General features: G+C 42.5%; 1 protein-coding gene across 3 annotated transcripts in view; it reads right to left on the reverse strand.

The window, feature by feature from the left end:
• Positions 1-23875, reverse strand: part of PARP8 (poly(ADP-ribose) polymerase family member 8) — a 365263-nt gene that overhangs the window by 67241 nt on the left and 274147 nt on the right. For all 3 annotated transcript variants that reach the window (XM_089682697.1, XM_089682699.1, XM_089682698.1), the window contains exons 13-14: positions 11640-11693; positions 9012-9107 (exon numbers count right to left, since the gene is read on the reverse strand). In XM_089682697.1, the coding sequence (XP_089538823.1) occupies positions 9012-9107; positions 11640-11693 (150 nt within the window). The remainder of the gene's footprint in view (positions 1-9011; positions 9108-11639; positions 11694-23875) is intronic.

Below are 23875 nucleotides of genomic sequence, written 5' to 3' on the forward strand. Positions count from 1 at the left end.
TATGGTGGACAGCTTTGTACGTCAGTGTTAGGATTTTGAATTTGATCCGTTGCGCAATCGGAAGCCAGTGGAGGGATTGGCAGAGGGGGGTGGAGGAAACGGAGCGGTTGGAAAGGTGAATGAGATTGGGAGCCGTATTCAGGATGGACTGAAGCAGGGATAACCAGAGGCGAGGCAGGCCAGTGAGGAGGGAGTTGCAATAATCGAGTCGTGATATGATGAGGGAGTGGATGAGCTGTTTAGTGGTTTCTGAAAGTGGGAAAGAACATATACAGAATTACATTTGTATGGAATTTGAATCAAATTATGTTTGGTGTACAATCAATTTTTAGCTAAATTGCTTGTTTTATAGCACCATGTATGACCACCATAAACATACATAGCTTTTTCAAGATTTAAAGGTGACTGTGCAATCAGATTGTAGGGTGTATGTTCAGCTTTAAACATATCAAATAGACTGTGGTGTGTTTCTCCAAATCTGAAAACGTACTGCAAACCGCCTGGGTGTGAATGTCGGCTGGTTCAAACCTGTGTTTTCAGATTTACAGAAATTGCACAACAGTCCATTCACCATGATTTCCAAGGGGTCACGTTTACATCTGTGCGTTTTCAACTGTTGCCTTTTTTGGAAAGGATCAGGGACTTTTTTACCCGCAGCGAATTGCGTTTTTGGTTCAATACATCAAAAACAAATGAAAAGCATATGTACATGTGTTTTTGGTGCGTTTCCTGCGTGACAACAGACACCTCCCCCTAGCAACATTAATGCATCCCAAAAACGTGAAACACAAAACGCATCAAAAATGCATTAAAAAGCATCAAAATCGCGTGTGTCAAAATGCAAACCGCACCGCAAAATGCACTGGAGAAACACATCAACCGCAACCTGCAGAGGTGGGAATCTAGCCTTAGGCCTGGTCTCCAGAGAAGGTGAAGAGGACAGTACAGGACATGCTGCTAGCTAAGCCCTCTGACTGCCCCACGTATACAAAGCATGCCGTCACTTTGTGAAGTGTACCTGTCTACTTCATTACCGGCACCACTGGCAGACACAGATTCTGGCTGTATAGAAGTACTGGCAGCGGGGTTGTCTGGGTTCTCTAGGCTCTAAACAGCAGCTGGAAAAATTATTCTTTGCATTCAACTGCTTTACAATGCACTGCAGAGAAACAGTTGGCTTCAGTGTTGCTGCTGGGGGATTTATCATAGCTGCGGAGGGGATTTTTCATTGCGGATTTATCAATATTGGCTGGGGGGGGGGGGGTAGGGCTTCCAATGCTGCTGGGGAATTTATCATTGCTGGTGGAGGATTTATTGATGCTGCCAGGGGATTTTTTGTTGCTGCTGTAGGATTTATCATTGCTGCTGTTGGATTTACTGTTGCAACTGGGGGATTTATCAGTGCTGCTGAGAGATTTATTGTTGCGTCTGGGGAATTTATCATTGCTGGAGGTGGAGTTATCGACGCTGCTGGCAGATATATCATTACTAGTGGAGGATTTATTGCTGCTGCTGGGGGATTTATCATTGCAGCAGGGGAATTTATTGATACTGCTGGGAGATTTATTCTTGCTGGTAGTGAATTTATTATTGCTCTCCTGGGATTTGTCGATGCTGCTGGAGATTTATTGATACTGCCAGGGGATTTATTGCTGCTGCTGTAGAATTTATTATTGCTGGTGTTGGGATTTACTGTTGCTGCTGGGGGATTTATCATTGCAGCAGGGGAATTTATTGATACTGCTGGTAGATTTATTCTTGCTGCAGTAGTGAATTTATTATTGCTCTCCTGGGATGTGTTGATGCTGCTGGAGATTTATTGATATTGCCAGGGGATTTATTGCTGCTGCTGTAGAATTTATTATTGCTGGTGTTGGCATTTACTGTTGCTGCTAGGGGATTTATCATTGCAGCAGGGGAATTTATTGATACTGCTGGGAGATTTATTTTTGCTGAAAATGAATTTATCATTGCTGGCCTGGGATTTGTCGATGCTGCTGGAGATTTATTGATACTGCCAGGGGATTTATTGCTGCTGCTGTAGAATTTATCATTGCTGGTGTTGGGATTTACTGTTGCTGCTGAGGGATTTATCAGTGCTGCTGGAGGATTTATTGTTGCTTTTGGGGGATTTATCATTTCTAGCATTGAATTTATCAATGCTGCTGGGGATATATTGTTGCTGCTGGGGATTTATTGATGCTACTGGGGGATTTATTGCTGCTGCTTGGGGATTTATCATTGCAGTAGGGGAATTTATTGATACTGCTCAGAGATTTATTGCTGCTGCTGTAGAATTTATCATTGCTGGTGTTGGGATTTACTGTTGCTGCTGGGGGATTTATTGATGCTTCTGAGGGATTTATCATTGCTGGCAGGGGATTTATCAATGCTGCTGGGGATTTATTGATGCTTCTGGGGAATTTATAATTGCTGCCAGGGGATTTATTGTTGCTGCTGGGGATTTATTGATGATACAGGGAGATTTATTGATGCTGCTGGGGTATTTATCATTGCTGGCTGGGGATTTATTGATGTTTTTGGGGATTTATCAATGTTGCTGGGGCATTTATCAGTGCTAGTGGAGGATTTATTGTTGCTATTGGGGAATTTATTCACTTGCTGGCGGGGGATTTATAGATGCTGCTGCAGGATTTACTGTTGTTGCTAAAGGATTTATCATTGCTGGTGGTGGATATATTGATCCTGGTGGGGGATTTATTGCTGCTGGCTGGGGATATATTGATGTTTCTGGGGATTTACCAGTGTTGCTGGGGGATTTATCAGTACTAGTGGAGGATTTATTTTTGCTATTGGGAAATGTATTCATTTGCTGGCGGGGGATTTATAGAAGCTGTTGGAGGATTTACTGTTGTTGCTAAAGGATTACTCTTAGGAGATTTATCGATACTGCTGGGGGATTCATCATTGCTGATGGTTGATTTATTGATGCTGCAAGAAAATTGATTGTTTCTGAAAGGGAAATCTGTTATTGCTGCTGGAAGATCTATTCTTTTAAAGACGGTTGTGCTGGTAGGTGGTCAGAGGGTGGACACAAGGTTGGAGTAATATTTCCTGAACCTATTCTCTGAGAAAAAAAGCCCTGCATAAGATGATATTAAATGAAGTTTGTGATGATTATGCTCCTATAAAAAAAACATGATGTATATTGTGAAATAAAAATGTGGCTTTAAATTCTGATGTTTCCTACTACAGGACAACTACTTGTTAACACTTTTCACATCATCTGTAATCAATACTCATCATCACTTGGGTACAGTACACACTGGCGGATGACAATGGCTACAAACAGTATTTGGAAGGTATTTAGCACATTCGGTACATCTGTGGCAACAAAGACTCTGCACTGAATGAAAGGCTCTGTATTAAAAAGACAGGCTACGATTACATTTTGTGCTCAGAATCCAATTAAACGTTGATTCATTTTGACCTTAAAATGATCAAAGCAAACAAATCCACAACGAGGATGGCAAAGAACTGCTAGGAGAAAAATGGCTGGTTTATATTCAGATCAGAAGACATGGAGAACAGTGACAGAAAATTAATGACCAAATTAATGTCACATACAAAGTTTATTCCATCTCATGCATGATCTTGTGCAGCGCAAAGGTATTACCACATGAATGTGTATTTTGTACATAACTGGAGTGTTAAAGTGGACCTATCAGTAAAATTAACACTTCATTATAATTTATTGTATAAAATCAGCAAACCTTATGTCTGTTATTTTGAGTCATGATCTACCTCTTTATTTATATTATTTGAGCTCCTTCATGTGGCATAGAGTCTTGGCATAGTTCACATGGTCTCTGGCTTCCTGAAGCACTGTGGGTGTATTCCTTCACTGGAGACTATAGAGCATTTTTTGTTTTCATACAGTTCTCTTTTTAATGTGTTATAATTATTTTTATGACTTTTCTCTTTACATTACCCTAGAACAGCCATCTCAACCAGGGTTCTGTAGAACCATAGGGTTCCTCTAGAGCAGTGATGGCGAACCTATGGCACGCGTGCCAGAGCTGGCACGCAGAGCCATCTCAGTGGGCACGCCAGGAAGAAGAGGAAGATGAGCGCACACGGACCACGCACACTGACTGGCCATCCAGATCTCGTCCACACTGGACCCCCATCAAACTACATCTCCCACATGTCTCTGGGGCCAGGGTGGGTGTGGGCGAGAGGAAACGGCTCCTATGCGGATCTGGCACCAGGGGTGATGTAGCCGGGGATGGGTGTGGAAGAGAGGAAGAGGCTCCCACACTGCTCCGGGGCCAGGGGCAACGTGTTCAGCGTGGATGGGAATGAGCTGCTGGGTTGGAAGCCACACCGACACTGCCAGAAGTGAGATTAACTGCTTGCCAACCATGCTATAGCCAAAAGATGGCTACAGGGTGGTTGTCTAGTTCTGGGAGGGCGTCCCAGAACGCGAACCCAGTGGCACACACCCTGTGCTGCCGGTGATCGCTGTGTCCTACGGATACAGCTGATCACGTGATAAGGTAAAAGGCCAATCACAGTGTTGGCACTTTGAAATAAAAAAGTTGGTTTTGTGTTGCAGTTTTGGGCACTCGGGCTCAAAAAGGTTCGCCATCACTGCTCTAAAGCATATGTGTCAAACACAAGGTCCACGGGCCGAATCTTGCCTGCCAGGCCATTTCACATGATCCTTACACCACTCATTCAGCTGAGGCACTCTCCTCATCTCTGCCCCACCTTGCATCAGCAGTCAGCAGCAGAGAGGAGGGCAAACTCCTGCAACTGATCCTGCACTTTTCGTGCAGCCACGGAGGGGCTAATTGCTGCCTCCTCCACTGTTTCAGCAGTTGGCAGCCAAGAGGAGGACAGAACTCCTCCTACAGATCCTGGGACTCTCTGGGCAACCACAGCACCCCATGTCCACCTATTCCTTGGAGCTTGCAATCTAAGAGGGAGGGGCTAGTGGTACAAAAGGTAGTAACTGTTGGGGATGGACTGGTAGAAGGAATAGAATATTCCATTATTAGCTGAGGGCAGGATAGGCTTCCCTGAAGAGACAGGTTTTCAGAGATTGCCTAAAAGTGAGCAGAGTAGGCGATAGTCTGATAAATTGGGGTAGAGAGTTCCAGAGGATGGGGGAAGCTCTGGAGAAGTCCTGGAGACAAGCATGAGAAGAGGAGACAAAGGAGCTAGAAAGCAGGAGGTCGTACGAGGAGCGGAGAGTACGGTTTGGGTGGTATTTGGAGACAAGATTGGTGATGTAATTTGGGGCAGTTATAAATGGCTTTTTTATGTTATTGTTAATGTTTTGAATTTTATCTGTTGGGCAATGAGAAGCCAGTGGAGGGATTGGCAGAGAGGGGTGGCAGATATAGAACGGTTAGTAAGGTGGATGAGTCTGGCAGCAGCATTCATGATAGACTGAAGAGGGGATTAAAACATCTTTTAATGCATGATTATTTAATGCAATAATTTAAAAAAATATATGCAAGGAAAACATGATAGAATTGAAAAATATACCATGTTTTTCATTTCCAAGGTGAAAACACGACTTTATACTTTAAAGGAAACCTGTCTGCCAAAAATTCAACAAAACTTAGCTCATCTTGGAACACAAGGTGTTTCTCCAATTCCTGCATATACTAGTAGCAAACAATAAAATCCTCCTAAATCTCTAAAGCAACATCTGCGATATTTAGCTCCACCTTCCAACCCTCCATACCCAACATGCCACAACGCAATGTGGACTGCCTATGGAGAAGCATCTCACTGTGATGTTGCATGAAGCTTTGCCAGTCCTCAAATTAACAAAAAGTTGGCATCTCCAGAAAAGTGTGGAGGAAGGGAGATCTTGGATGAACCTGGAGTAATTTTCATGCTTGCTATTAAGACATACAGGCACTTTAACAAGCTTTGTATTTTAATTTAAGGTTAGCTTTATGATTTCAATGTCATGACAGATGTACCTTAAGGGGAACAAGAACCATACACATAAGTCCCTGAAGAATCTGCAATTTAATATGCTAGGCACATCGATGTCAAGCTATATTTTTGTACCATACTTGTATCTAACAGACTACATCTCAACTCTAAATCCCGGCTACATCCCAACTCTAAATCCCAACAGTATCAATCCCCTGTCCTGCCCTGACCTGGCCACTGCTGTCTACAGCAATTCACTTTCATCCGCTTTAGACTCGCTTGCTCCTCTAACAACATGAAGCATCAGGCCCCGATCGCTGCAACCTTGGCAGACTGGCCACACCAGAAATCTCAAACGACACAGTCGCTCGCTGGAGCAATTATGGTGTAAAACTAAATCCCACCAAGCCTTCACCCGATATAAATCTGCCTTCTTAACATACACTTCCTCCCTTCATGCTGCTAAACAAGCCTACTTTGTCACTCTCATAAATGCCTTCTCTTCCAGCCTTTGTCGGCCCTTCTCTACTTTTAACTCTCTACTTTCTCCGCCTCCACCGCCACCTAGCACCTCACTCACTGCCCACGTGATTGCAAGCACTTCAAAAACAAGATTGACGCAATTCATAGGGACATCGCCACTACACAAACATCCACCCCACTTAGCATTCCTCATACTATATCTCCCTCAACACTCTCCTCTTTTGACCTCGCTACTACCGAAGAGCTCACTAAGGTTTTCTCAGAAGCCCGCCTCACCCCCTGCCCCCTGGACCCTGTCCCCTCACAACTCCTTCGGTCACCCTCCTCTTCCATCCTATGCTCCCTCACTCACATCTTCAATCTTTCCCTCTCTACAGGCGCCTTCCCCTCCCCTCTAAAGCACGCGCACATCACTCCGCAGATTGTAAGCTCGAAAGAGCAAGTCCCTCGATCCCCTCATGTTTTGCATTGTATTGGTATTGTTCTGTCACATGTTCTGTCCCCCTTTGTAATGTACAGCGCTGAGCGAACCACTGGCGCTTTATAAACACTGTATTATAATAATAATACTTAAAAAACCCTCCCTGGACCCCACCAACCTGAACAACCTAAGACCCATCTCCCTGCTGCCATTTACCTCTAAACTCTTAGAACGCTTAGTCTACAATCACCTGAGCTCCCACCTCACCAACAACAACCTTCTCGACCCTTTACAGTCTGGCTTTCGCCCTCTACACTCCACTGAAACTGCCCTACTAAAACTCTAATGATCTACTAACTGCTAAAACCAGCGGCCACTATTCAATATTCCTACTACTTGACCTCTCCGCGGCTTTTGATATGGTTGAACATCCCCTCCTCCTCAAAATACTACACTCTCTTGGCCTCAGAGACTCGGCTCTCTCCTTGTTCTCCTCCTATCTATCGCAGCACGCAGCACTCCTTCAGTGTTACATGCCACCTCCTCTTCACTCCCTCTCTCTGTAGGGGTCCCTCAAGGTTCTGTCCTTGGATCCCTTCTCTTCTCCATCTACACCTCCTCCCTTGGTCACTTGATAAACTCCCACGGCTTCAATTACCATCTCTATGCTGATGACACGCAAATCTATCTGTCTACCCCTCACCTCACACCCTTCAGTCTCCACTCGCATCACTAGCCTACTAAGCGACATATCGGCTTGGATGTCACTCCACTTCCTCAAACTCAATCTTTCCAAAACTGAGCTCTTAGTATTTCCCCCAGCCCGTGCCACCTCCACTGACTTCACCATAAATATCGATAACACAATCATCAGTCCATCCCCTCATGCCAAGGTACTAGGTGTAATCCTAGACTCCCATCTGTCCTTCCAGCTCCAGATCCAATCGCTGACAAAATCATGTAGACTTCACCTCTGCAACATCTCCAAGATACGACCGTTCCTAACCTCGGAAACCACTAAGCACTTCATCGCAGGCTATCCCCACTCCAGTCCATCATGAATGCTGCTGCCAGACTCATCCACCTTACTAACCGTTCTGTATCTGCCACCCCTCTCTGCCAATCCCTCCACTGACTCCCAGTTGCCCAACGGATAAAATTCAAAACACTATCAATGACATATAAAGCCGTCAACAACACTGCCCCAAATTACATAACCGATCTTGTCTCTAAATATCACCAAACCGTACTCTTTGCTCCTCGCAAGACCTCCTACTCTCTAGCTCCCTTATCTCCTCCTCCCATGCTCGTCTCCAGGACTTCTCCAGGGCATTCCCCATGCTCTGGAACTCCCTACCCCAATATATCAGACTATCGCCTACTCTACTTACTTTTAGGCGATCACTGAAAACCTATCTCTTCAGGGAAGCCTATCCCGCCCTCTGCTAATACTGGAATCCTCTACTCTTCCAACCACTCCATCCCCCACAGTTTTACCTATCGTACTATTACCCCTCCCTCCTAGATTGTAAGCTCCAAGGAGCAGGGCCCTCAAATCCCTCTTGTATTGAACTGTATTGTTACTGTACTGTCCCCCACTATAATGTAAAGCACTGAGCAAACCATTGGCACTATATAAATCCTGTATAATAATAATAATAACAGACCAATATTAACAGTCAGTTGGAAACTGTACTATAAGAAGACAGATCCTGCCTGGTGAGCAATGCTTTGATGTCTGTAAGAAAAGGGGAGGGAAGGTCTACCACCCAGTGTAGAACTAAACAACGCAGCAGCAATTTGAACTGCAGAGGTGTTTCTTGTATAGGTGTCTAAACCACTCTGCAACAACTTCTTACTACTAGTTGGAGTTACTTTCCCTCCTTCAATCAGTATTAGAGATGCCCTGAATTTGATTGGTGGCTGTGGAGAAAAACCTAGCTCCTGTAAGAGCAAATTAAAGTCTACAGCCCAATTTGGTTTCCAAGACAGAATAAGGTGAAAGACCCAGAAGTCAAATTGGGGACTCCACTTTGGTGTGTTCCTTGGACCCATTTAATTAGAGTCTAATAAACTACATATCAATGCTTATCTTTTATGACAACATATATTATGAAAATGTTCAATCAGAAGCATGAGCAACAAATATAGCAAGTGATGTAACATATTTGTAAACAAAGACACTTACCCTCAGCATTGGTCCATTTTGAAAAACATGGGGCTCATCACAAACCACACAGTACTCGTTGAGCACAGGTATTCTTTGCTCAGCAAACTCTATTGTCTTAAAGAAAAATATAAAAATGCTGATTATCAAAGAAGGTTTACTAACAAAGCAACACACTGTATAATGAAACCCTGCTAGCATGACCCCTGGTAACTGTGACTACTAATAATCCAACCACGCTGTCTCCCATAACATCCAACCACACTGTTTTCAATAACATCCAACCACATTGTTCCATAACATCCAACCACATCACACCCAATAACTTCCAACCACAGTATGTCCTCCATAATATCCAACCTTACTGTCCTCTATAAAATCCAAACACACTGTCACCCATAATACCCAACCATACTGTTTATCACAACATCCAGCCACACCACCCCTCAAAACATCCAAACAAACCATCCCTTATAATGTCTCACTGCACTGTCCCCCATAACTTTTAATTACACTATGCTCCATAACAGCCAACCACATTGTCCACACAGCATGCAACAATATTGTTCCCCATAATATTGTGCCACACTGTCTCCCATACCATCCAACCCCAACATCCTTCATAATGTCAAATCACACTGTCCTCCATAACATCCAACCCCACCATCCTTCATAATGTCAAATCAAACTGTCCTTTCTATTTCTTCAGATTTCACATGGTAACAAGCAAAATGCAAACATACTGGAATGAGCACAATGGAAATTTCAAGATCTTCAACTTATATAAAGATAGATAATAGCTATTATTTGCAAAGTTGAATATTTTGCTATCCTGTCTTCAGTTATCATCTTAGCCAGAAAAGTGTGCAAATGTGGAGCTACTATTTAAGCATGCAATACTATATCCATCACAGTGACAATACCATACCACTGTGCCAGCAACAAGGTAAAGCTCTAGGAATCATGTTTGCACAGTCAGAAGGCAAATGACATCTTGGTAGATGTGAAGTGGAGTGAAGTGATTTGGGCAAAATTGATTTAGCTGAAGCAAAAACTCTCATTTTCACTTACTGAGCCGCTTTTTCTTCCTTTACCCTCTTTTTTCCATCATAGTTGAAAGGAACTTCTGTAACTGTGAGGAGCCATTTAACTCCCATTCTACCCCTTAAATCCCAGAACTAGGATAAAGTTACCCCCCCCCCCCCTCCAGTCACTCTCTTCCTGATCACTGCATTAAAAAGAAAGTTCTAAATCCCATTTTCACTTACCTTAAGCCATGGTCATCCAGCGCTGAGTCCTTCTCTTACTTAGATGGATCCTTCCTCCAGGTGTCCATGTCACTGCCCACATGATGCAAACAATTCCAATTGACTGACCATTGAAAGGGTTTGGATCCAGAAGACTACTGAGACTGAACCAAGGGGAGTGAAGGGAACCAGCCGAACAGGGCAATGTGTGGTATTAAACTGGAGGTCTCCATAGGTGGAAACGGCATCAACAATGGACCTTGCTAGGGGATTCAGATAAGTATAACTGGCTTAAGGAAAGCTTAATACCTGGCAGGATGGGTTGAAAAGAGGTGCTAGGGAGGTATGGAAAAAATTATTGCCTGGAGTTGGTCTTTAGGAACCACCAAAATCCATTTTAATTTTGCCTTTCAATTAATTAAATGGGCAGTACAATGGCTAAATGGTTAGTACTTCTGCCTGGCAGAGCTAGGGTTGTTGTTTTGAATCCCAACCAAGGTACCACCTTCCTGGAGTTTGCATGTTCTCTCTTTGCCTGTGTTAAGAACCTAAGCAGACAACTAGGGCCAAGGAAAGCCCAAACGGAGGTTGCAAGGTGGACCACTCGGCTTGTACAAAGTAACAGGCATTATTACAGTCAAAAAATACACAAAAAAAAAAGAACAAAAGGTTCAAATCCCAACCACAGCACCACCTGCCTGGAGTTTGCATGCTCTCTCTGTGCCTGCGTGGGTTTCCTCAAGGCACTCTGGTTTCTTCCCACACCCCAAAGACATGCTGGTAGTCTAATTGGTTCCTAGTATGTGTGTATATGAATGTGAGTTAGGAACCTTAGATTGTTCACCCCTTGAGGGTTAGGGATTCATGTGAATGTACTATATACAGTATATGTAAAGCTCTGCATAAATTGTCAGAGCTACATCAGTACCTGAAATAAAATAATTTGAATGTATTTCATCAAAATAGCAAAATTTCAAATAAAACTTCATTTTTTTCCCTAAAATATCAGGGAAATGAAAACTTCCTTTCACTATTTCCTAGTGACTTGATAATTTGTGATTGTCCTGTCCAGATTGTGAGGTCTGACATGTATGTACACAGTCTCACAATGCTTGGGGAATCTTACTAAGATAACAGCCTCAGTTCTCATCTGGTAGCTGTAAGAACAAGAGAGGTTAATGATAAAGCCGCTGAGGGATTTATCAGGAACATCATGTGGAAAATAAATGCAGAGTAGAGTCGGTGTGGAGTTTTGTCTCAGATGTTGAGAAATGCATTATATTAACTTCTTTTGTGAACTCTTCTCGGTCAGAAAAGGTATTGTGACATTTTCAAGTCTACCATTCCATTCAAATATTACCAGTGGCATTTGTAATAAAAAAGATATTAAACATGACATTACCTGTACGAGAAATCCATGCGCTCGTGCTGGCACACATTTTGCATTATTGGTAGGCTAAAAAAGAGATCAATATACATACAATGATTTAATAACATCTTCCATTGTAAGGTATACAGATACATAGCTTTATCACATTTGAGTTAGACATTAAAGGAAATCTGTGACAAGAGTTACATACAGTTGCAAGAAAAAGTATGTGAACCCCTTGGGATTACGTGGAGTTTTGCATGAATTGGGCATAAAATGTGCTCTGAACGTCATCTAAGTCACAACAATAGAAGAACACAGTCTGCTGAACATAATACTACACAAACATTAGATGTTGCCATGGTTTAATTGCACATAACATGTAAACATTCACAGTGCAGGGAGGAAAAAGTATGTGAACCTTTGGACTTAATAACTGGTTGACCCTCCTTTGGCAGCAATAACCTCAACCAAACGTTTCCTGTAGTTGCAGATCAGACCTGCACAATGATCTGGAGTAATTTTGGACCACTCCTCTTCACAAAACTGTTTCAGTGTAGCAATATTCTTGGGATGTCTGGTGTGAATTGCTCTCTTAAGGTCATGCCACAGCATTTCAATCGGGTTGAGGTCAGGACTCTGACTGGGCCACTCCAGAAGGCGTATTCTGTGCTGTTGCAGCCATTGTTTTGTTGAATTACTTGTATGCTTTGGGTCATTGTCCTGTTGCATCACCCATCCTCTGCGGAGCTTCAGTTGGAGGACAGATGGTCGTACGTTTTCCTGCAAAATGTCTTGATAAACTCTGGAATTAATTTTCCCATCAATGACAACAATCCTTCCAGGCCCTGAGGCAGCAAAGCAGCCCCAAACCATGATGCTCCCTCCGCCATGTTTTACAGTGGGGATGAGGTTTTGATGTTGGTGTGCTGTGCCTTTTTTTCTCCACACATAGTGTTGTGTGTTCTTCCCAAACAACTCAATCTTGGTTTCATCTGTCCACAGTATATTTTGCCAGTAGTGCTGTGGAACATCCAGGTGCTCTTTTGCAAACTTCAAACGTGCTGCAATATTCTTTTTGGACAGCAATGGCTTCCTCCGTGGTGTCCTCCCATTGTACTCCATTCTTGTTTAATGTTTTCCTTATTGTAGATGTGTCAACAAAAATGTTAGCATGTGCCAGAGATTTCTGTAGGTCTTTAGCTGACACTCTGGGATCCTTTTTTACCTCACACAGCATTCTGCGCTGTGCTCTTGCAGTCATTTCTATAGGATGACCACGCCTAGGGAGAGTAGCAACAGTGCTAAACTTTCTCCGTTTGTAGACAGTCTGTCTTACCGTGGACACATGAACATCAAGGCTTTTGGAGATACTTTTGTAACCCTTTCCAGCTTCATGCAAGTCAACAATTCTTGATCGTAGGTCTTCTGAGAGCTCTTTTCTGCGAGGCATGGTTCACATCAGACAGTGCTTCTTGAAACCAGTAAACCCAAAACAGGTGTGTGTTTTTTAAGGGCAGGGCAGCTGTCAGCAACACATCCAATATCATCACACTGATTGGAGTCAAGGTTGGCTCACTTCTGGCTCCAATTAGCTCTGGGAGAAGTCATTAAGCTAGGGCTTCACATACTTTTTCCTCCCTGCACTGTGAATGTTTACATGTTATGTGCAATTAAACCATGGCAGCATCTAATGTTTGTGTAGTATTATGTTCAGCAGACTGTGTTCTTCTATTGTTGTGACTTAGATGACGTTCAGAGCACAATTTATGCCCAATTCATGCAAAACTCCACGTAATCCCAAGGGGTTCACATACTTTTTCTTGCAACTGTAGTAGAGGCTTACCATGGAAGCCTACATTTGATTATTTTCTTCCTTTACAGGATATATTAAAATTGATCAAAAGTGTTTTAGTGACAAAGTAGGGTAGCTGTTATAAAACCCTTCAGGTTTTAATTGCCACCTGTGTCCTTGATGGGGAGATAGTCATTATCTTTATTTCTCCTGGTGGCCATTGCTTGTGCTACAGGGGGTGGAATGAAATCCAAAATTTTACATTTGTCACTGGAACAGGAGCCTACGGGGAAATCTTCCAATGAGGACACCTATATCAGTAGCAACTGTCCAAAATTGGATTTCCCCTCACTTTGGGGAACATTCCTCAAAGTTGTTATAGGGCATATGTGGAGGACAGATATAAAAGAATTTTTAGCTCGGGAAGTACCATCCCTATAGCGTAACCGAACAATGTCAATATATAAAAAACATTTTATTGATGCATTATACATATATCACAAAGAAAATCATAAAAGATTGTAATCTTAAAAATATATGAACATATGTCCCTTTTGTATAACCATGTATCTGTTCCTGAGATCCTATCTTATGTGACGATGCGTTTCGCAGGAAACCCACTTCCTCAGGGCCTTGGATCTCGCTATACAAAGACTGGAACAGAATATGTACAATTATTAAAATCATATAATAGTTATAATGCTACAAACAATAGCAACCATCAATTTCATAACATAGAATCTCTTGATACAATTATCTCCTATTGATAAATACCCACCTTGGATTGCGGAATGAGGTCAGGGAAGCGCAGGAGGAGGGGAAAAAAAATATATATATACATTTTTATTTATTTGCAACAATATGCCAGATGACCACGCCTGCCAGGCCCATGGGGAGGGATCTGATTGTAGAGCACTGCACTATTGGCAACAATTTAAAATTTAAATTAGTTATGTAGAAGTCTGTTGAAATTGTCACCAATAGTGCGGAGCTCTACAATCAGATCCCTCCCTACGGGCCCGTAAGGTGTGGTCATCCGGCATATTGCCACACATGTGAACGCAAGGTAACAAACATTTGGATTATATAAAAATGTATACATATATTTTTTTCCCCTCCTCCTGCGCTTCCCTGACCTCACTCCGCAATCCAGGGTGGGTATTTATCAATTGGAGATAATTGTATCAAGAGATTCTATGTGATGAAATTGATGGTTACTATTGTTTGCAGCGTTATAAGTATTATATGATTTTAATAATTGTATATATTCTGTTCCAGTCTTTGTATAGCGAGATCCAAGGCCCTGAGGAAGTGGGTTTCCCGCAAAGTGTGTTGGTCACATAAGAATAGGATCTCAGGAACAGATACCTAGTTATACAAAAGGGATATAATGTTCACATATTTTTAAGATTACAATCTTTTAAGAAGATTTTTCATGATAACATGTATAATGCATCAATAAAATATGTTTTTTATATATTGACATTGTTTGTCGGTGTTATAACTCTGGAGGTACATTCAGAGTCCCAATTTATATTGCCCTAGACATTTCTCCAAGTTGTAGCTGTGCCCCCAGGGCAATAAGTAAAGGGAAATCTCCCTATTTGGACAATCAGACTTTAATAAGTTCAGATTTTAGATAAACACAACACACACCCAAATAGTTTAAAGCAGTGGTCTCCAAACTGTGGCCCAGATGCAGCCCTTTGCTTGCCTTTATTTACCCCTGGGGGCACTATTTCTTACAATGATACAAGGAACTATTCCTTCTACTGACACTAACAATGAGGCACCATTCCTTCCACTGATGCCAATAGTTGGGCATTATTTCTCCCTCTCCCACTATTCAACAGACACTATTCCTACCACTGACACTAACAATGGGGCATACTTTTGTGCCACTGACACCAATAAGGGGGCACTCTCCCTTCCACTGATATCAATGACGGGCTCTATTCCTCCTATTAACACAAATTATGGGGCACTAGTCTTCCTACTGACACTAATTATGAGGAACTATTCTTCCTATTGACACAAATTATGGGGCACTATTCTTCCTATTGACACAAATTATGGGGCACTATTCTTCCTATTGACACAAATTATGGGGCACTATTCTTCCTATTGACACAAATTATGGGGCACTATTCTTCCTATTGACACAAATCATAGGGCACTATTCTTTCTATTGACCAAATCATAGGGCACTATTCTTCCCACTGACATCAACAGTGGGGCACTTTTTCTCCCACTGATAGAAATGATTAGGCAGTTTCTCCTCCTACTGACCACAGGACCTATGTCATTTTTTTACTCCCACTGACAACAAAGCCTGAGGCATTGTAACTCCCAAATAATGCTGGATCATTTTCTATTGCCACTGGCCACAATCCGGCCCCTCTTAAGTCTGAAAGATAATAAACTGGGCCTTTTGTGTAGAAAGCTTGGAGACCCCGGTTTAGAGAATAAATTAAAAATCAACAAAAATGAATATTACAGGGTTTCAGCACACGGTCACATGGGATTTTTGTGAGCGCATATTAGGCTGAATATACACTTGCATCTCCCATTTAACACTTCTATCTTAAACACTTATTTATTGTATTTAATTTATACTGCGGACTGGCAGGTTCGCTGTGCTGGATCACATACATATATGTATCTGGATATAGGGCACGCATGTTCTGCCCGATCTGTGCTGTAATTCAGTACAGCACAAGTCGGTCAGCCAATGATTTATGGCCAGGACTTGCTGATTGTCTTTGTGAATCACAGTACAGAGCCCTGTGTTTACTAACACAGGGCTCTGTACACTGAGCAGTGATGTGGCTGTTTTTCTCCCTGCAAAGCAGCACATATTACACATTGTTAGGCACACAGTTAATCCTTTGATTGCTTTTAGATGTTAACCCCTTCCCTGCCAATGTCATTAGTACAGTGACAGTGTACAGTCTTAGCACTGACCACTGTATTAGTGTCACTATTGATGTCAGTGTCAGTTAGTGTTTCTCCCTACCAGCATCAGCTAATGCCAGATTACCCGCCACACTATCACAGTTCCACTATAAACTGCTGATCACCGCCATTACCAGTAGTGTCATTCCAGTATATACACCATAGTTTGTAGACACTATAACACAAGCCAATTACTATACACTTATTGGGATTCTTTTTTTACCAAAGACATGTAACAGAATACATTTTGGTCTAAAGTTATGAAAAAATTTGATTTTTTTCCCCCCCAACATTTCCAGTCTTTTTTCATTTGTATAATAAAAAATAAAGTGGTGATCAAATACCATCAACAGAAAGCTCTATTTATGTGAAAAAATTATATACATTTCATTTGGGCACAGTGTAGCATGGCTGTGCAATTGCCAGTAGTGCAGTGCCGAATAGCAATAAATGCAAATTATGACATGGGTAAAACTGTCCAGAGCTTAAGTGGCTAAATGCAAGCTACTAACTTAATCCTCCACTGTATGTCATGATCAGATGCAGATAAAGACACTACCAGCCACTCAATGTCCCAAATAGTACGTGTTGATTGTGCAACCTTCAAGAGAATTGCACTGGATGCCTGCTGTGAGCAGGGTTCCACCCTGCCAGGATCCATCAACATAGAGGGTCTCTTCGACACTTTATACATAAAATGGTAACATTTTTATTCTTATGAATTCAACAGATACTATACAGTGAGGAACAGAAGTATTTGAACACCCTGCAATTTTGCAAGTTCTCCCACTTAGAAATCATGGAGGGGTCTGAAATTCACATTGTAGGTGCATTCCCACTCTGAGAGACAGAATTAAAAAAAAAAATTCAGGAAATCACATTGTATGATTTTTAAAGAATTTATTTGTCTTGCACTGCTGAACATAAGTATTTGAACACCTGAGAAAATCAGTGTTAATATTTGGTACAGAAGCCTTTGTTTGCAATTACAGAGACTAAATTTCCTGTAGTTCTTGACCAGGTTTGCACACACTGCAACAGGGATTTTGGCCCACTCCTCCACACAGATCTCCTCTAGATCTGTCAGGTTTCGGGGCTGTCGCTGAGCAACATGGAGTTTCAGTTCCCTCCAAAGATGTTCTATTGGATTTAGGTCTGGAGACTGACTAGGTCACTCCAGAACCTTGATATGCTTCTTACGGAGCCACTCCTTGGTTATCCTGGCTGTGTGTTTCGGGTCATTGTCATGTTGGAAGACCCAGCCACGACCCATCTTCAATGCTCTGACTGAGGGAAGGAGGTTGTTGCTCAAAATCTCACAATAAATGGCCCCATTCATCCTCTCCTTAATACAGTGCAGTCGTCCTGTCCCCTTCGCAGAAAAGCACCCCCAAAGCATGATGTTCCACCCCCATGCTTCACAGTAGGGATTGTGTTCTTGGGATGCAACTCATTCTTCTTTTACCTCCAAACACGACGAGTGAAGTTTAGACCGAAAAGTTCTACTTTGGTCTCATCTAACCACATGACTTTCTCCCATGCCTCCTCTGGATCATCCAGGTGGTCATTGGCAAACTTCAGCCGGGCCTGCACATGTGATGACTTGAGCAGGGGAACCTTCCGTGCAATGCATGATTTGAAACCATGACGGAGTAGTGTTCTACCGACAGTGACCTTTGAAACTGTGGTCCCAGCTCTCTTCATGTCATTGACCAGCTCCTCCCTTGTAGTTCTGGGCTGATTCCTCACCTTTCTTATCATCAGTGATACCCCACGAGGTGAGATCTTGCATGGAGCCCCAGTCCGAGGGAGACTGACAGTCGTCTTTAGCCTTTTCCATTTTCTAACAATTGCTCCAACAGTTGATCTATTTTCACCAAGCTGCTTGGCAATTGCCCCGTAGCCCTTTCCAGCCTTGTGGAGGTCCATAATTTTGTCTCAGGTGTCTTTTGACAGCTCTTTGGTCTTGCCCATGGTAGTAGTTGGCGTCTGACTTACTGTGGGGTGGACAGGTGTCTTTAAAGAGCTCAGACAGGTGCTACTAAGTTAGATTAATGAGTGGAGTAGAGGTGGACTTTTTAAAGGCACAGTAACAGGTCTTTGAGAGCCAGAATTCTTGCTGTTTCTTAGGTGTTCAAATACTTATGTTCAGCAGTGCAAGACAAATAAATTCTTTAAAAATCATACAATGTGATTTCCTGAAATTTTTTTTTAATTCTGTCTCTTAGAGTGGGAATGCACCTACAATGTGAATTTCAGACCCCTCCATGATTTCTAAGTGGGAGAACTTGCAAAATCGCACGGTGTTCAAATACTTCTGTTCCTCACTATACATGAGCTGATTTTCACAGTTTAATGGAAGAGTTTGTTCGGAACATATGTCCAAGTGCCCCAGATGATCATAATTTCAAATAATTACCAGAACACCCTGCATTAGAATGGATCATAAGTGAGGTATTCAAGGTCAGAAAGTAAGTAATGAAAGCAGGGAGTCAGTACATCCAAAAGTTATATTTAATTGTTTAGTAAATGCTGGTGAGTTAAAGCCCAACTCCAGGGAAAGCTATTTTATGTTTTTTTTTAAATCTTTAATTAGCACATAAACTCTGATTTTTTATTTACCACTTCAGGAACTCTCTAAGCTCCACTGAGCAATTCTAATATGTACATCAAGGATCTGCACATCGAGGATCTGCACTTCTGGCTCCCCGCTGCATCACAACAGAGTGCATGAATAACGCCAGTTCCAGGGTTGTGCCTCCTTCCTCCTCAATCAGCTGCCCAATTCATGAAGCATAGTTGCTGGAATATCTTTGGGCTGGGGGCCTTTTACAGGCAATGTCAATTTGCCCTGAATGTGCAAAGTAACAGTTTATCTTTAAAGAGTATGAAAACCCAAGAACAAGTATTTGTTATATATTGCCAATCCTTCCATCTGGTGACTGCATGGAATTTCTTTTCTCAGCCTTTTTTCCCCTTTGTTTTCACCTGGTGATCCTGCCAGTAACACTCAATGCTCATTCATTTTGCTACGTCTGTGGAGCAGCTGTGTTGTCACCCTAGGAAAACCACCCATGACATGAGAGTGGTTCTGCAAGCCACAGACAGAGAACTGAGAACAATGTTATCAGATAATAGTCAGCAGAATGTGCAGCATGCGATCAACACACTTGATTTCTGGCAGGATCAGCAAATAATTGCAGTTATCAAACAGATATACTCAAACTCTTTCAAAGGTATATTTAACAGACCAAACGGGAACAAGTAAGAGAAGTTCATAGTTAGGGTTTATATGCACTTTAGGTTCCCAGGTCTGTGCATCAGCGTTACCCACTGTACGGGGTCTAACTCCTACCTGTTGACAGTTTGTGTTGCTTTACCATAATGATATAGCACCCTCCTAGTATAAGATGCTAGGCAGATTTAGCTTTTGACTCCTTCTGTAGTCAAGGGAGAAGTGATTGCTTGTTCTGGTCTGTTCAGGTTTTCACAGGCCGGGTGTTTGATTACGTCTCCCTGCTCTGGAAGAAGCTTCAAGAATATAGGTAGAGGGGTTCAAATGACCAGCCTCAATATTTATCATGGCCTGGCCAATGCCTGGAGAGGACTTCCCAGAAGATGGCTTTGCGAGATGATAAATAATCTGAAGACCTGGAGAGATTGCTCGCTCTCCTCAGGAGGGTTACGGGTTTTAAGGGGGGCTGCTGCCCCTCTGAGGTAACCTGCGCATCAGCTTTACTCACTGTATGGGGTCTAACTGCTACCTGTTGACAGTTTATGTTGCTTTACCACAATGATATAGCACCCTCCTAGCATAAGATGCTAGGCAAATTTAGTTTTTGACTCCTTCTGTAGTCAAGGGAGCAGTGATTGCTTGTTCTGGTCTGTTCAGGTTTTCACAGGCTGGGTGTTTGATTGCATCCCACTGCTTCTGGAATTGACTTCCAGAACATAGGTCAAGGGGTTCAAATGACCAGCCTGAATATTTATCATGGCCTGGACAATGCCTAGAAGAAAACTTCCCAGAAGATGGCTGGGGAGATGATAAATAATCTGAAGACCTGGAGAGATTGCTCGCTCTCCTCAGGAGGGTTATGGGTTTTAAGGGGGGCTGCTGCCCCTCTGAGGTAGCCTGTGGAATGTGTAGCTGTTTTTGAGACCTCAGTGTTATCCCAGCTGAGGGCCTAGAATGATCTTCGTGAGGAACTGACTTTGGGACTTCACAATGAGGAATCTGATCTAGAGAAGGATTGTCTTCTTCACTGGGCTGTGTCCAGAGGATGCTGGAAGGTGTGCAGCTGTCCTGGGGACTTGTGAGTAATAACCCTTAATTTATTCCTGGTGATTGTGTGTGATTTTTTGGGATATAAGTGCCAGAGGTAGCTTGGGCTGAGACAGCTCTCACAGGGTCTCAGAATACAGTCCGCTCCCCTGTCCTCGGCAGAATCCTGCAGTGTGAGCCTAAAGAAGAGTGTCCTCTTTTTAACTGCACGGTATTTTAGGGTACCCCATTTCCTAACCTCTCTCTTGTTTAAAGTTCTGCAAGCAAAAAATTTCAAAAAGGCATCCCTAGACTGAGGTATTGGAGCCAGAGCGCATGGACTGGCACTCGTGGTGGTGGGCTGCCTCAGTACTATTAGGGAAGAACCATCTATTTCCAGCTGACCCTATGGGGGTAGCACTACAATTATAATTATTATGCAGGATTTATATCACCGACAGTTTGTACAGCATTTTAATAAATAAGAGTGACATTACAGTTACAATGAAATTAAATACAAGAGGTTTAGGAGAATGGAATGTAGATTGGAATACCAGGATCTTGAACTGAGTTGGGAATTATGGCTGGGAGATCTCATTATTGGCATATTCAGGACATTTAAGAAACCAGGAGCTCACCAGTCAAATCTATAAGTTACTAAAATATTACTTTTGGGTGAACTGACTCTTTAACAAGCTCTTTAAAGTTAAAAATGTTCGTGACTGTTGGTCCCCTTTTCTCCACAGAAAAGAGAACAATCCTATTAGTGATCCGGAGTTTAGAATCATGTACGCCATGAGGAAGATCACAAAATTCAGTGATGAGGTAATTTAACCAGACAAGTAGATGTATAATCCCTGGACTTTACTGCAGACAGATCTTCATATGTATGGACACCTGCGGTACAGACCCAGCATCTTTCACAGCACTAAACAGATAAAAACTTTGCGGCCCATTTACACTACATTCACTTTCCACTGAGCAGGCAACAAGGCGACAAGGCAAAGACAGATGTCCTGCCCATGAGTCGATGTCCCAACGGAGGACAAGCTTTAGAATTCAGGACCAAGAGAGCTGCTGCTGCTGGCAGATTAATTAATTAGATATAAAAGAGGAGGGGATGGCTTTCCTACAAGAGACACTATATGCAACTATCATTAGTATAATGAGGATAATCGATATAAGCAATTCATCTTTTTGCCATTATAAGGACAGACAGGAATTTCTGCATGCCTGTCCTCAGAGCAGAGCATAAGCAGGCCACAGCAAGGACAACTCATCCAAGACGTGACAGCGAACGACACTGATGAAAAACCCAAAGTCACATCTCCAGAAGCATTCTAGATGTAAAGCAATTACTTTATCAAGGCTATACCACATACCTTGCAGTCCCCAAAAACTTGTCATTCTATTTAGTGTACCTGTCCTCATGTAGCAAAAATCAATTTGCAGAGGAAAAGTCAAGGAAAGGTTGATATTGTCCTTTTTCCCTGATTAGATCTAAACCCCTTCTTAAAGGAACATTATTAGGGCAACATTATTTTTCCTCACTTCCTCTCCTAGTCAGGTGAGCAGGTCTATACACTGGTCTATATTTGTTTGGCTCAAGGTGTATGGTAATGCAACAGGAGGTGAGGAGAAATGCCCACCACGGGGACAAAGAAGCAATACAAAAACCCTGATACACCAACGCATCATCTCTCCATTCAAGGCAGAAAAATGCTTAATTTACTACAACAGTCCAAACACTCAGTGCTGATGCTGTATAAGAAGCATGCAGGGGGGTGAACAGATACTAATGATATTTCTGTATTGGGTGGACTCTGACTATTTAAAAGTTATTACCAGAATTAAAGGTGAACTCCAGGCAGATTTAAAACACAAATTAATACAGCTCAATAATCATTACTATGCCATTAAATGTATTTTTAAAGACAACTAGTGTAAGCTAGGTACCTAAATTTAACCTGATCATTTGACTTTATATCAGCATTTTGGAATCCCTTGTGCAGCACAGGTGAGACTGGGAGAGGGGGGATGTTAAAAGTGAATTGTTCTATTTCACTGTCCAATCACTGGCTGAGGGTGTGAATATGACCCCAGCAGGTTCCATAAAGCAGAACCCATAACAATGTCAGTGTAAGTTCATCAGATGTGCTGAAAGTGCATACAGTCTCCAATATGTAAAGAACCAAAAGTAGTGACTTTCAGAAATGATAATAGCCAAATAATGCACTAACCAGATAGCGCATATTAAAGCGCATGAAGCATTTAAGACCTGCCCCTGGTGCTCAGCCACTGTATCACTGGAGCCAGGAGATGTCATCTATAGGGTGACCACTAGATGTCATCTATCCGGATGGAAGCTGAGTCCAGCCACTGTATTAGAGGATCAGGCGGATGTCATCTATAGGGCGACCACTAGATGTCGTTCGTTTCCAGGAGGAGCTGTGTCATGGATCCAGGGATGTCACTTGCAGATGTGTCCTTTGCTCAGCACAGCCCCAGGACCTTCAGAATTACAGGCTCCCCAGAAATAAAGAGCCCGTGGAAAAAGGCCTCAAATAGTGTGATATCGTTTATTAAAGTAGGTAAATAATCAGAAAAGAACTTACTAACAACGGTTCAGCTGCTCATAAACGGCCAGTCCAGAGGTACATGTACACAGGATATAAATAGCTTGGCACTTCCCTAACGCGTATCGTGTGAGTACACATCATCAGAGCCTTTTTCCACGGGCTCTTTATTTCTGGGGAGCCTGTAATTCTGAAGGTCCTGGGGCTGTGCTGAGCAAAGGACACATCTGCAAGTGACATCCCTGGATCCATGACACAGCTCCTCCTGGAACGGATGACATCTAGTGGTCGCCCTATAGATGACATCCGCCTGATCCTCTAATACAGTGGCTGGACTCAGCTTCCATCCGGATAGATGACATCTAGTGGTCACCCTATAGATGACATCTCCTGGCTCCAGTGATACAGTGGCTGAGCACCAGGGGCAGGTCTTAAATGCTTCATGCGCTTTAATATGCGCTATCTGGTTAGTGCATTATTTGGCTATTATCATTTCTGAAAGTCACTACTTTTGGTTCTTTACATATTGGAGACTGTATGCACTTTCAGCACATCTGATGAACTTACACTGACATTTTACTGATCCACTATCATATGTGGTCTATCATATGTTTAATCGCTATTTGGGTTAGCGCTGCACTCTCATTCTTTATCAATTACTTTGGAGGTTCCCGAGGTGCCT

This window comes from Staurois parvus, unplaced genomic scaffold (assembly GCF_062004578.1).
Source record: "Staurois parvus isolate SC_StPar_1 unplaced genomic scaffold, SC_StPar_1.0 ptg000294l, whole genome shotgun sequence".
Taxonomy (NCBI): Eukaryota; Metazoa; Chordata; class Amphibia; order Anura; family Ranidae; genus Staurois; species Staurois parvus.